The sequence below is a fragment of the Nerophis ophidion genome, linkage group LG16 (assembly GCF_033978795.1).
Source record: "Nerophis ophidion isolate RoL-2023_Sa linkage group LG16, RoL_Noph_v1.0, whole genome shotgun sequence".
NCBI lineage: Eukaryota > Metazoa > Chordata > Actinopteri > Syngnathiformes > Syngnathidae > Nerophis > Nerophis ophidion.
The window spans coordinates 4,748,452-4,761,812 of record NC_084626.1 but is presented as its reverse complement, the minus strand read 5'-3'; the positions used below and the strand labels follow the sequence as shown (position 1 = coordinate 4,761,812).

The 13,361-nt window shown below is 36.2% G+C and overlaps 1 protein-coding gene across 2 annotated transcripts in view; it reads right to left on the bottom strand.

Moving 5' to 3' along the window:
- foxp4 (forkhead box P4) overlaps positions 1 to 13,361 on the bottom strand; it is a 311,486-nt gene that overhangs the window by 58,542 nt on the left and 239,583 nt on the right. For both annotated transcript variants that reach the window (XM_061922608.1, XM_061922609.1), the window contains one exon: positions 6,541 to 6,639. In XM_061922608.1, the coding sequence (XP_061778592.1) occupies positions 6,541 to 6,639 (99 nt within the window). The remainder of the gene's footprint in view (positions 1 to 6,540; positions 6,640 to 13,361) is intronic.

Below are 13,361 nucleotides of genomic sequence, written 5' to 3'. Positions count from 1 at the left end.
GTGTGTGTGTATATATATATATATATGTGTGTATATATATACATGTATATATATGTGTATATATTTGTATATGTATATATATACATATATATATGTATATATATGTGTATATATTTGTATATGTGTATATATATATATATGTATATATATGTGTATATATATATGTGTATATATATATATGTATATATATATATATATATATATATATATATATATATATATATACACACACACATATATATGTATATATATCTAATATATGATAAATACTTCCGTTTAATTCAATAATGATCAGGTGTATTGTATAATATTGTTAAGTAAATCCTGATATTTTATTTTCATAAATTATTCACGGTTACAAGCGTCGACCAACATTTCTAATGCAGAGCTGCAACTAGCGATTATTTTATTTTATCCCATTTATTTTGATGTATTTATATTCTTATTTGTATATATTATTTATTTACTTGTATTATAATTTTTTTAAATATGCATTTAAAAGTATATATATATTCGTAATTTTAATAGTCGGCAATTATTTTGTCGATTAGTTGACTATTCTAATGATCTCTGCTCATGATCTGGTGTACACGTTTGAGTTGACTTGATTTCAACTCATTTTTTCAAACCTATTTTAGTCATTTCATTTGCCACAAAAGCGACACAGTGAAAAACAAATGAACAGACTTAAATTGCAAGATGTAAACACGACGTTTAGTGCAAAACATAGTTTTATCGAGTAATGTTAGTTTTATTATTATTATTATTATTGTTTTATTATTATTACTATCCAGTATTATTATTACTATCAAGTATTTTTAGGTTTTTTATTATTATTATTATTATTATTTTTTTTATTATTACCATCCAGTATTGTTAGGGTTTTTATTAATTAATATCATTATTATAATTATTATATACCTAAAGCAGAAAAATGTAAGCATGCTGGGGCCATTTTGATATTTTTCATTTTCAAACTATAACTAAATATATGGATTTTTTTTTTAATCTTTAGGGCTTCGGGGAGCATAGAGGGTCTCAGTCACTAAAATGTTAAAAATAAGTCAAATTATTATTAATATTATTTTTTATTTAATGCTTACAGTAAATCTATATATCAACTTGAGGTTGATATAAAGTAAAAACAAATAAGGTTTTATGCCTTTGCTGTCAAAGACAACTTTGTTTTTTATAGTAAAACTGAAATATGCAGTATTTAGATGGATAGATAGTACTTTATTGATTCCTTCAGGAGAGTTCCTTTATTTAGCAATTAAAGCCCTCAAAGATCAATAATGCAGGACACCATTGATTTTAATAATTTAATATTTTTGAGTAATCACAGTGAAAAGTTAAATCAAATCCTACTAAATATATTTGAGATCCGAAAAGTTTCCCACTCATAAACTGATACATTTTTATTATTTTTTTTTAACTTTTAACACTTAAATTTCAAGTACAACTTTTGATATAACTGTCGATTTTAAGTTTGAACTATTATTTTGTTTGTTTTATGCTCTTTTGTCAAAACTTTTAATGTTTTTATATGGCAACCACACAACATATGCAATATTTTTTCCACATAAAACATTTTAAATTGATAATTTTTAAGTAATAATTCATTATAAAATAGATCTTTTTTTTTTTTTGAGCAATGGGGAAAAAAAAGAAAATAAAGACAAAAGGAAAAAAAAAACCTGCCTGCATGGCAGTTTGGAGTCAACATTGCCACTTTTTCTTCATCAGATTTCACCTCATTCCACTTTTTTTTTTAAATGTTTTTTTTAAATTCATGCTATACTATCAATTTTGCAATTTTTGCAGAATGTGTGGCGGGCCGGTAAACGATTAGCTGCAGGCCGCAAATGGCTCCCGGGCCGCACTTTGGACACCCCTGACCTAAAGGAATAAACGTGTAAATATGAACATTCCTAGCAATCTTTCATTTAATCGTTTACTAAGCCACTAGTTGACGATAATTTTTTCGTCGATTACGTAGAATAATCGCTGCAGCCCTCATTTCTAGTTATGTTTATTTCATGTTCATGATGTGCGTTAGCTGAGTGAATGGATGCAAGTGTGCAGGTGTGTACGCCTTAACGTGATGCAAGAGATGGCAAGCGATGACAGCTAGTGAAATACATCAGTGGCGTGTGTGTGTGTGTGTGTGTGTGTGCGTGCGTGCATGACTGACGCCCGACATTACACTCGGGTTTTTACTTCATCCTCCTACAAGTGATCTCAATCAGAGAAGATGTCATGTTTCTTTTAATACTCGCCTGAAATGAGGTCCCAGAGCCTTTTTTTTTTTTGTCTTCAGTGTGTAACAATTCAAGATGGAATTGCAGAATGTTTTGATGTGGCGCTTAAAATTTTGCGGTTAATGAGATCAAAGCGTTAATTTGGCTGCCAAGTTTTGTGGCTAAGAACCAACAAAAAAGCGCTTGGAGAGAGATGTCAGTGTCAATGACTTGGAGCCAGGGTGTCAAACTCCATTTTGCAAAGAAAAGGGCCGCTTGTAACAGTGAATAATATATGTGTACAAACCCCGTTTCCATATGAGTTAGGAAATTGTGTTAGATGTAAATATAAACGGAATACAATGATTTGTAAATCATTTTCAACCCATATTCAGTTAAATATGCTACAAAGACAACATATTTGATGTTCAAACTGATAAACTTTTTTTTTTTTTGCGAATAATCATTAACTTTAGAATTTGATGCCAGCAACAAGTGACAAAGAAGTTGGGAAAGGTGGCAATAAATACTGAGAAATGCTCATCAAATGCTCATCAAACACTTATTTGGAACATCCCACAGGTGTGCAGGCTAATTGGGAACATCAGTTGTGCAGGCTAATTGGTAACAGGTGGGTGCCATGATTGGGTATAAAAACAGCTTCCCAAAAAATGCTCAGTCTTTCACAAGAAAGGATGGGGCGAGGTACACCCCTTTGTCCACAACTGCTTTTGCAAATAGTCAAACAGTTTAAAAACATCCATCCATCCATTTTCTACCGCTTTATTCCCTTGTGGGGTCGCGGGGGGCGCTGGCGCCTATCTCAGCTACAATCGGGCAGAAGGCGGGGTACACCCTGGACAATTCTCCACATCATCGCAGGGCCAACACAGATAGACAGACAACATTCACACTCACATTCACACACTAGGGCCAATTTAGTGTTGCCAATCAACCTATCCCCAGGTGCATGTCTTTGGAGGTGGGAGGAAGCCGGAGTACCCGGAGGGAACCCACGTATTCACGGGGAGAACATGCAAACTCCACACAGAAAGATCCCGAGCCTGGATTTGAACCCAGGACTGCAGGACCTTCGTATTGTGAGGCAGACGCACTAACCCCTCTTCCACCGTGAAGCCCAGTTTAAGAACAACGTTTCTCAAAGTGCAATTGCAAGATATTTAAGGATTTCAACATCTACGGTCCATAATATCATCAAAAGGTTCAGAGAATCTGGAGAAATCACTCCACGTAAGCGGCATGGCCGGAAACCAACATTGAATGACCATGACCTTCGATCCCTCAGACGGCACTTTATCAATAACCGACATCAATCTCTAAAGGATATCACCACATGAGCTCAGGAACACTTCAGAAAACCACTGTCTGTAAATACAATTGGTTGCTACAAGTTAAAGCTCTACTATGCAAAGCGAAAGCCATTTATCAACAACATCGAGAATCGCCGCCGGCTTCTCTGGGCCGAGATCATCTAAGATGGACTGATGCAAAGTGGGAAACTGTTCTTTGGTCTGACGAGTCAACATTTCAAATTGTTTTTGGAAATATTCAACATTGTGTCATCCGGACCAAAGGGGAAGCGAACCATCCCGACTGTTATCGACACAAAGTTCCAAAGCCAGCATCTGTGATGGTATGGGGGTGCATTAGTGCCCAAGGCATGGGTAACTTACACATCTGTGAAAGCACCATTAATGCTGAAAGGTACATACAGGTTTTGGAACAACATATGCTGCCATCTAAGCGCCATCTTTTTCATGTGGCAAGACAATGCCAAGCCACATTCAGCATGAGTTTGTGAAAAAAGGAGTGTGGGTACTTTCCTGGCCCGCCTGCAGTCCAGACCTGTCTCCCATCGAAAATGTGTGGTGCATTATGAAGCGAAAAATACGACAGCGGAGACCCCAGAGTGTTGAACAACTGAAGCTCTACATAAAACAAGAATGGGAAAGAATTCCACTTTCAAAGCTTCAACAATTAGTTTCCTCAGTTCTTAACATTTATTGAGTGTTGTTAAACGAAAAGGTGATGTAACACAGTGGTGAACATGCCCTTTTCCAACTACTTTGGCACGTGTTGCAGCCATGAAATTCTAAGTTAATTTTTATTTGCAAAAAAAAAATAGTTTATGAGTTTGAACATCAAATATGTTGTCTTTGTAGTGCATTCAATTGAATATGGGTTGAAAAGGATTTGCAAATCATTATATTCCGTTCATATTTTACATCTAACACAATTTCCCAACTCATATGGAAACAGGGTTTGTATTTACAAACACATGTACAGTTTATGCATGTGATTACAATATGTATTTTACTTATACTGTAAAATAAATATTTAGATTTTATTGTAAAAAAAATGTAGTTCTACTGTAAACATTGCAGTGTTTTTTTTTTTGTACAGCAAATTACTATAAATCAGGGGTGCACAGTATTTACCTATACAACCCAATGCAAACAGCCTTACCTAGCCACAGTTTGGAAACAACAAAAATCCAAACCGACACAGAGAGTCAACAGACATGGTCACACGGAACACAACCTGCTCATTAAACTTTTGGACATTAGAAAAAAAAACGTCCATGAACTCTGAAAAATTCAAAATGACACGCGTTTAAATCCATTACAGAGCATGATGGGACAAAAATGCTAAAGTGTCTCTCCACACTTATCCATGTTTGGCACATTTTAGCTGCTTGATATTTTAAATGTATTTATATTAAGATATATATATATATATATATATATATATATATATATATATATATATATATATATATATATATATATACACACACACACACACACATATATAGTATATATATATACAGTATATATATATGTGGACACACATATGTATAGGCTATATATATATATATATATATATATATATATATATATACACACATACAGATAGAACAGTTAACATTCACACTCACATTCACACACTAGGGCAAATTTAGTGTTGCCAATAAACCTACCCGCAAGCGCATGTCTTTTGAGGTGGGAGGAAGGCAGAGTACTTGGAGGGAACCCACATAGTCAGGGGGAGAACATGCAAACTCCACACAGAAAATCCGAAGCACAGGATCGAACCCAGGAACATCGTATTGTGAGGCAGACGCACACACACCTCCACCACCGTGTTGCCCAATAATGATAGACTGTATTCATGCTATTCACATGTGAATAATGCTGTATAGTAGACTGTATTTATGTTCTTCACATGTGAATATTGCTGTATAATAGACTGTATTTGTTATTCAAATGTGAATAATGCTATATAATAGACTGGATTTATGTTATTCACATGTGAATAATGTTATATGATAGACTGCATTTATGTTATTCACATGTGAATAATACTGTATAATAGACTGTATGTATATTATTCACATGTGAATAATACTGTATAATAGTCTGTATTATACTATTCACATGTGAATAATGCTGTATAGTAGACTGTATTTATGTTCTTCACATGTGAATATTGCTGTATAATAGACTGTATTTGTTATTCAAATGTGAATAATGCTATATAATAGACTGGATTTATGTTATTCACATGTGAATAATGTTATATAATAGACTGCATTTATGTTATTCACATGTGAATAATACTGTATAATAGAGTGTATGTATATTATTCACATGTGAATAATACTGTATAATAGTCTGTATTATACTATTCACATGTGAATAATGCTGTATAGTAGACTGTATTTATGTTCTTCACATGTGAATATTGCTGTATAATAGACTGTATTAATATTACTCACATGTGAATATTGCTCTATAGTACACTGTTTTTATATTACATGTGAATATTGCTGCATAATAGAGTGTATTTATATTAGTCACATGTAAATAATGCAGTATAATACTGTATTTATATTATTCACTTGTGAATAATGCTGTATAATAATAATAATTCACATGTTATTCCCATGTGAATAATGTTGTATAATAGACTGCATTTATGTTATTCACATGTGAATAATGCTATATAATAGACTGTATGTATATTATTCACATGTGAGTAATGCTGTATAATAGACTGTGTTCTTATTATAAACATGTAACAAATACCTAAGTGTTTATTGTCTATTGTGAGCGAACTGTGGTGCTGAATTTCATCCAAGGATCAATAAAGTCTGTTGCATTCTATTCTAAACGTACATTAGGCGCACCATCCATTTTTGGGAAAATGAAAGGATTTTGAGTGCGCCTTATTGTCCGAAAACGCAGTGGTTGCGTGTGCAGAAAGGGAAGGGACTTACTTGATGAACTGCCCCATGTCCTCACACAGTGCTTCGCAGCCGGGCCACTTACACTCCCCATGGCCGTAGAGAGGATGGGAGCCGGCGTGCTCCTCATGACTGGGGGGGAGAGAGAGGGAGAGAGAGAACCACAACGGATCGTCAATAAAAGCGAGAATAGCGAGCGGCGTGTCAACCGCAATCACACACAGCAATAACTGTTTGCAGCAGTAGCAACAACACCGCACATCTGAGCGTGGTTAGCTGGCGCAGTTCTGCGAGCCAAGTGCAATCGGAGGATGAGAGGAGGAGAAGAAGAAGAGCGGGGTCAGTTACAGAAGCCAGGCAAACACGGGAATGGCTCCAGCAACCTCAGAAGCTCATTTTCATCTCGGGCTTTTTTTAAGTCCTTGGCGCGCACGTGTGTTCATCCAGCTTGTCGGTTCTTGTGTTTCAGGTCTGGACGGCGAGTCCAAGTCCTTTCCATGACTGATGCTCGGCATAACAGGAAGGTTATTCTGGTGAGCGTGTGCTGACGTTGGGTGGCTGAGATGAAGGAGGACCGGCGGTAACACAGACCTTTTATATCCCTGCGTGTCCGGCAGCAGATGTGGATCTAAACTTCGCCTGGCAGCCGCTACATCTCCGCGTCTACTGTAAGTACAGTAGAGCGTGAGGACGGCAACCTCAGAAGGTCGTGGAAGCAGAAACATTTGTTTTGCAGAGGGAAACAAGGCCTTCTTCCTTCTCTCCCTTTTTTTTTTGTTTTGTTTTCTCGCCCCTTCCTGATCTAGTGTGTGTGTGTTCTGGCAATTCTGACTTAGTGGGGACATTGCTCTGTTTACACAGTCACCTTTAGGGGCCCTCTGACGGTATGGGGACAATAAAACAACACATTACTTCATCAATCCAGAGATTTAAAGACGTCTGAGAGCGAACTGGGCAGTGGCCATTTTAGCCATTTTTTTTTATGCCCCACAACCTGTAAAAAGGGTGGTCCCCACAAGTCATGATCAAAAACTTGGTCCCCATTCCGAACGATAACCAATATATGAGTGTGTGTTCTGGCAATTCTGACCTAATGGGGACATCACTCTGTTTACACAGTCACCTTTCAGGGACCTCTGATGGTATTGGGACCAAAAAACAGGTCCCCTAAAGGGAAAGCTTTTTTAATGATAGTCAGATCCATTCTGAAGATGCCTAAGTGATTTTTAAGCTTTGGCCCATAAAAGATGTTTACTGGTTAGTTTGAGTGTGAAGATTTTATTTTTTATTTAAATGGTCCTCAGTAGTCACTTACAAATTTGTATGAATTATGCAAAATTATTTTAATTTGGTTCCCATGAACCGTATTACCTCTTTTTTCCCCCAGGGTCCCCAGTAAGTATGATCAGCACATTACTTCATCAATCCAGAGATTTAAAGACGTGTATGAGCGAACTGGGCAGTGGCCATTTTAGCTTTTTTTTTTATGCCTCCACAACCTGTAGAAAGGGTGGTTCCCACAAGTCATGATCAAAAACTTGGTCCCCATTCCGAATGATAACCCATGTATGAGTGTGTGTTCTGGCAATTCTGACCTAATGGGGACATCACTCTGTTTACACAGTCACCTTTCAGGGACCTCTGACGGTATGGGGACCATAAAACAGGTCCCCTAAAGGGAAAGCTTTTTAAATGAAAGTCAGATGCATTCTGAAGATGCCTAAGTTATTTTCAAGCTTTGGCCCATAAAAGATGTTTACTGGTTAGTTTGAGTGTGAAGATTTTATTTTTTATTTAAATGGTCCTCAGTAGTCACGTACAGATTTGTGTGAATTATGCAAAATTATTTTAATTTGGTCCCCATGAACCATATTAACTCTTTTTCCCCAGGGTCCCCAGTAAGTATGATCAGCACATTAATTCGTCAATCCAGAGATTTAAAGACGTGTATGAGCGAACTGGGCAGTGGCCATTTTAGCTAATTTTTTTTATGCCCCCACAACCTGTAGAAAGGGTGGTCCCCACAAGTCATGATCAAAAACTTGGTCCCCATTCCGAATGATAACCAGTATATGAGTGTGTGTTCTGGCAATTCTGACCTAATGGGGACATCACTCTGTTTACACCAAGGGTGTCCAAAGTTCAGCCGGGGGCCATTTGCGGCCCGCAGGTCATTCTTTAACGGCCCCACGGCACATTTTAAATAAACAATTGAAAAAAATACAAAATATAAAAAGTGGTATAAAAGCGCAAACAGGTGAAATGCAACAAGAAAATGTTGCAATGCTTTCATAACACAAAGCTGCCATGCAGGCTGTTTCTTTCTTTAAAACATAATAATGAATCAAAATCAATGTCATTTTGAATTATTGACCTATTCAAGGCTTCAATTACGTCACATTAAATTATCCACTTTGAGATATTTATGGGGGAAAATGTTGCATATTTTGTGTTTTGCCATATAAAAAACTGAGCTGTTTTTTTTTAAAGAAGGGCCTAAATCAAACAAAAAAAACAAACAAAAATAAAACTTAAAATTGACGGATATATCTGAAGTTCATCTCGAGATTATTGTGCTAAAAGTAAACAGTAAAAACAACTATAATTGATTTTTTAACACTTTAATGAGTAGGACACTTTTGGATCCCCAATTATTTTAGTGGGATTTGTTTTTAAGTGTCATAGCTCAAAAAATAATAATACATCAAAATCCAAAATTAAGGCTTCAATTCTTATATAATCTCAAATATTCCACTTAAAAAAGTTATTGGGTGAAAATATTGCATATTTTGTGTTTTTTTTCCATTTTTTTGCCCCAATGTTGATCTAGAGATTTAACACTTGAATAATAATGAAAATAGTAATACTGAATAAAGACACGTTTTTACTCTTTTGTTTTGACCAAAACCCTTAGGAGTCCCCGGGATCATAACTGAGTGGAGGCCTAAAATTTGTGTGAATTATGCAAAATTATTTTAATTTGGTTCCCATGAACCATATTAACTCTTTTTTCCCCAGGGTCCCCAGTAAGTATGATCAGCACATTACTTCATCAATCCAGAGATTTAAAGACGTGTATGAACTAACTGGGCAGTGGCCATTTTACCTATTTTTTATGCCCCTATAACCTTAAGAAAGGGTGGTCCCCACAAGTCCTGATCAAAAACTTGGTTCCCATTCCGAATGATAACCGGTATGTGTGTGTGTGTGGGTGTGAGTGTGTGTGTGTTGGCTGCGGTTGAGTCAACTCAGAAGCAGCTCAGACGGCAGCCGTGACAAACTGCTGGCAACCACATTCTCCTCCACATCAGCTCCGCATTAGCTTAACAGGCTAACGCGATAACACTGGCTCCTCCAGCGCCGCCACTGCTGTCAACGGGTAAGCACACGCTAGCTCAAGGGTGTGTCCAAAGTGCAGTTAATTGAATACAATAATAAAGGATTGCACGTTTTCCGGACTTAACGCAGATCCCAAATACACATCAGCAGGTACCATAAGGTAAGAAAAGTTGGTTTTGCATAATATTGCGAAATAAAGCGGCAGATATTATGGTTCTTAAACACACACCATAATACCGTGGGTTGAAGCACAGTCCGTCTTTCTATGGTAGCCGTAATGATCCGACAATCCAATTCGTAGCTTACCAAAGTCGTACTAAAACTTTTTGACAGATTTTCAAGTGTAATGTTCTATAATCTCAATTAAAAATTTAAAGTTTTGGTGTTGTTTACTTCAGTCCACACATATCTCTTATGTGTGACTGCCATCTCCTGGTCACACTTATCGGGCCGCATAGCTCGGTTGGTAGAGTGGCCGTGCCAGCAACTTGAGGGTTGCAGGTTCGATTCCCGCTTGTGCCATCCTAGTTACTGCCGTTGTGTCCTTGGGCAAGACACTTTACCCACCTGCTCCCAGTGCCACCCACACTGGTTTAAATGTAACTTAGATATTGGGTGTCACTATGTAAAGCGCTTTGAGTCACTTGAGAAAAGCGCTATATAAATATAATTCACTTCACATCATTACCAGTGTACCAAATTTCTGCAACTTATGCAAATTCCAATAAAGTAAGAAAAGTTGGTTTTGTATAATATTGCGAAATAAAGCGGCAGATATTGTGGCTCTTAAACACACACCATAATAATACCGTAGGTTGAAGCACAGTCCGTCTTTCTATGGTAGCCGTAATGCTCCGACAATCCAATTCGTAGCTTACCAAAGTCGTACTAAAACTTTTTGACAGATTTTCAAGTGTAATGTTCTATAATCTCAATTAAAAATTTAAAGTTTTGGTGTTGTTTACTTCAGTCCACACATATCTCTTATGGCTGACTGCCATCTCCTGGTCACACTTATTACCAGTGTACCAAATTTCTGCAACTTATGCAAATTCCAATAAAGTAAGAAAAGTTGGTTTTGTATAATATTGCGAAATAAAGCGGCAGATATTATGGTTCTTAAACACACACCATAATAATACCGTAGGTTGAAGCACAGTCCGTCTTACTATGGTAGCCGTAATGCTCCGACAATCCAATTCGTAGCTTACCAAAGTCGTACTAAAACTTTTTGACTGATTTTCAAGTGTAATGTTCTATAATCTCAATTAAAGATTTAAAGTTTTGGTGTTGTTTACTTCAGTCCACACATATATCTTATGTGTGACTGCCATCTCCTGGTCACACTTATCATTACCAGTGTACCAAATTTCTGCAACTTATGTAAATTCCAATAAAGTAAGAAAAGTTGGTTTTGTATAATATTGCGAAACAAAACGTCAGATAATATGTCTCTGAATAGGCGCCATTTTGGGTCCTTATACACACACTGTAATAAAACTGTATGTTGAAGCACAGTACGTCTGACTATGGCAGCCGTAATGCTCCGACAATCAAATTCGTAGCTTACCAAAGTCGTACAAAAACATATTGACAGATTTTTCAAGTGTAATGTTCTATAATCTCAATTAAAGATTTAAAGTTTTGGTGTTGTTTACTTCAGTCCACACATATGTCTTATGTGTGACTGCCATCTCCTGGTCACACTTATCATTACCAGTGTACCAAATTTCTGCAACTTATGCAAATTCCAATAAAGTAAGAAAAGTTGGTTTTGTATAATATTACGAAATAAAGCGGCAGATATTGTGGCTCTTAAACACACACCATAATAATACCGTAGGTTGAAGCACAGTCCGTCTTACTATGGTAGCCGTAATGCTCCGACAATCCAATTCGTAGCTTACCAAAGTCGTACTAAAACTTTTTGACTGATTTTCAAGTGTAATGTTCTATAATCTCAATTAAAGATTTTAAGTTTTGGTGTTGTTTACTTCAGTCCACACATATATCTTATGTGTGACTGCCATCTCCTGGTCACACTTATCATTACCAGTGTACCAAATTTCTGCAACTTATGCAAATTCCAATAAAGTAAGAAAAGTTGGTTTTGTATAATATTGCGAAACAAAACGTCAGATAATATGTCTCTGAATAGGCGCCATTTTGGGTCCTTATACACACACTGTAATAAAACTGTATGTTGAAGCACAGTATGTCTGACTATGGCAGCCGTAATGCTCCGACAATCAAATTCGTAGCTTACCAAAGTCGTACAAAAACATATTGACAGATTTTTCAAGTGTAATGTTCTATAATCTCAATTAAAGATTTAAAGTTTTGGTGTTGTTTACTTCAGTCCACACATATGTCTTATGTGTGACTGCCATCTCCTGGTCACACTTATCATTACCAGTGTACCAAATTTCTGCAACTTATGCAAATTCCAATAAAGTAAGAAAAGTTGGTTTTGTATAATATTACGAAATAAAGCGGCAGATATTGTGGCTCTTAAACACACACCATAATAATACCGTAGGTTGAAGCACAGTCCGTCTTACTATGGTAGCCGTAATGCTCCGACAATCCAATTCGTAGCTTACCAAAGTCGTACTAAAACTTTTTGACTGATTTTCAAGTGTAATGTTCTATAATCTCAATTAAAGATTTTAAGTTTTGGTGTTGTTTACTTCAGTCCACACATATATCTTATGTGTGACTGCCATCTCCTGGTCACACTTATCATTACCAGTGTACCAAATTTCTGCAACTTATGCAAATTCCAATAAAGTAAGAAAAGTTGGTTTTGTATAATATTGCGAAACAAAACGTCAGATAATATGTCTCTGAATAGGCGCCATTTTGGGTCCTTATACACACACTGTAATAAAACTGTATGTTGAAGCACAGTACGTCTGACTATGGCAGCCGTAATGCTCCGACAATCAAATTCGTAGCTTACAAAAGTCGTACAAAAACATATTGACAGATTTTTCAAGTGTAATGTTCTATAATCTCAATTAAAGATTTAAAGTTTTGGTGTTGTTTACTTCAGTCCACACATATGTCTTATGTGTGACTGCCATCTCCTGGTCACACTTATCATTACCAGTGTACCAAATTTCTGCAACTAATGCAAATTCCAATAAAGTAAGAAAAGTTGGTTTTGTATAATATTACGAAATAAAGCGGCAGATATTGTGGCTCTTAAACACACACCATAATAATACCGTAGGTTGAAGCACAGTCCGTCTTACTATGGTAGCCGTAATGCTCCGACAATCCAATTCGTAGCTTACCAAAGTCGTACTAAAACTTTTTGACTGATTTTCAAGTGTAATGTTCTATAATCTCAATTAAAGATTTTAAGTTTTGGTGTTGTTTACTTCAGTCCACACATATATCTTATGTGTGACTGCCATCTCCTGGTCACACTTATCATTACCAGTGTACCAAATTTCTGCAACTTATGCAAATTCCAATAAAGTAAGAAAAGTTGGTTTTGTATAATATTG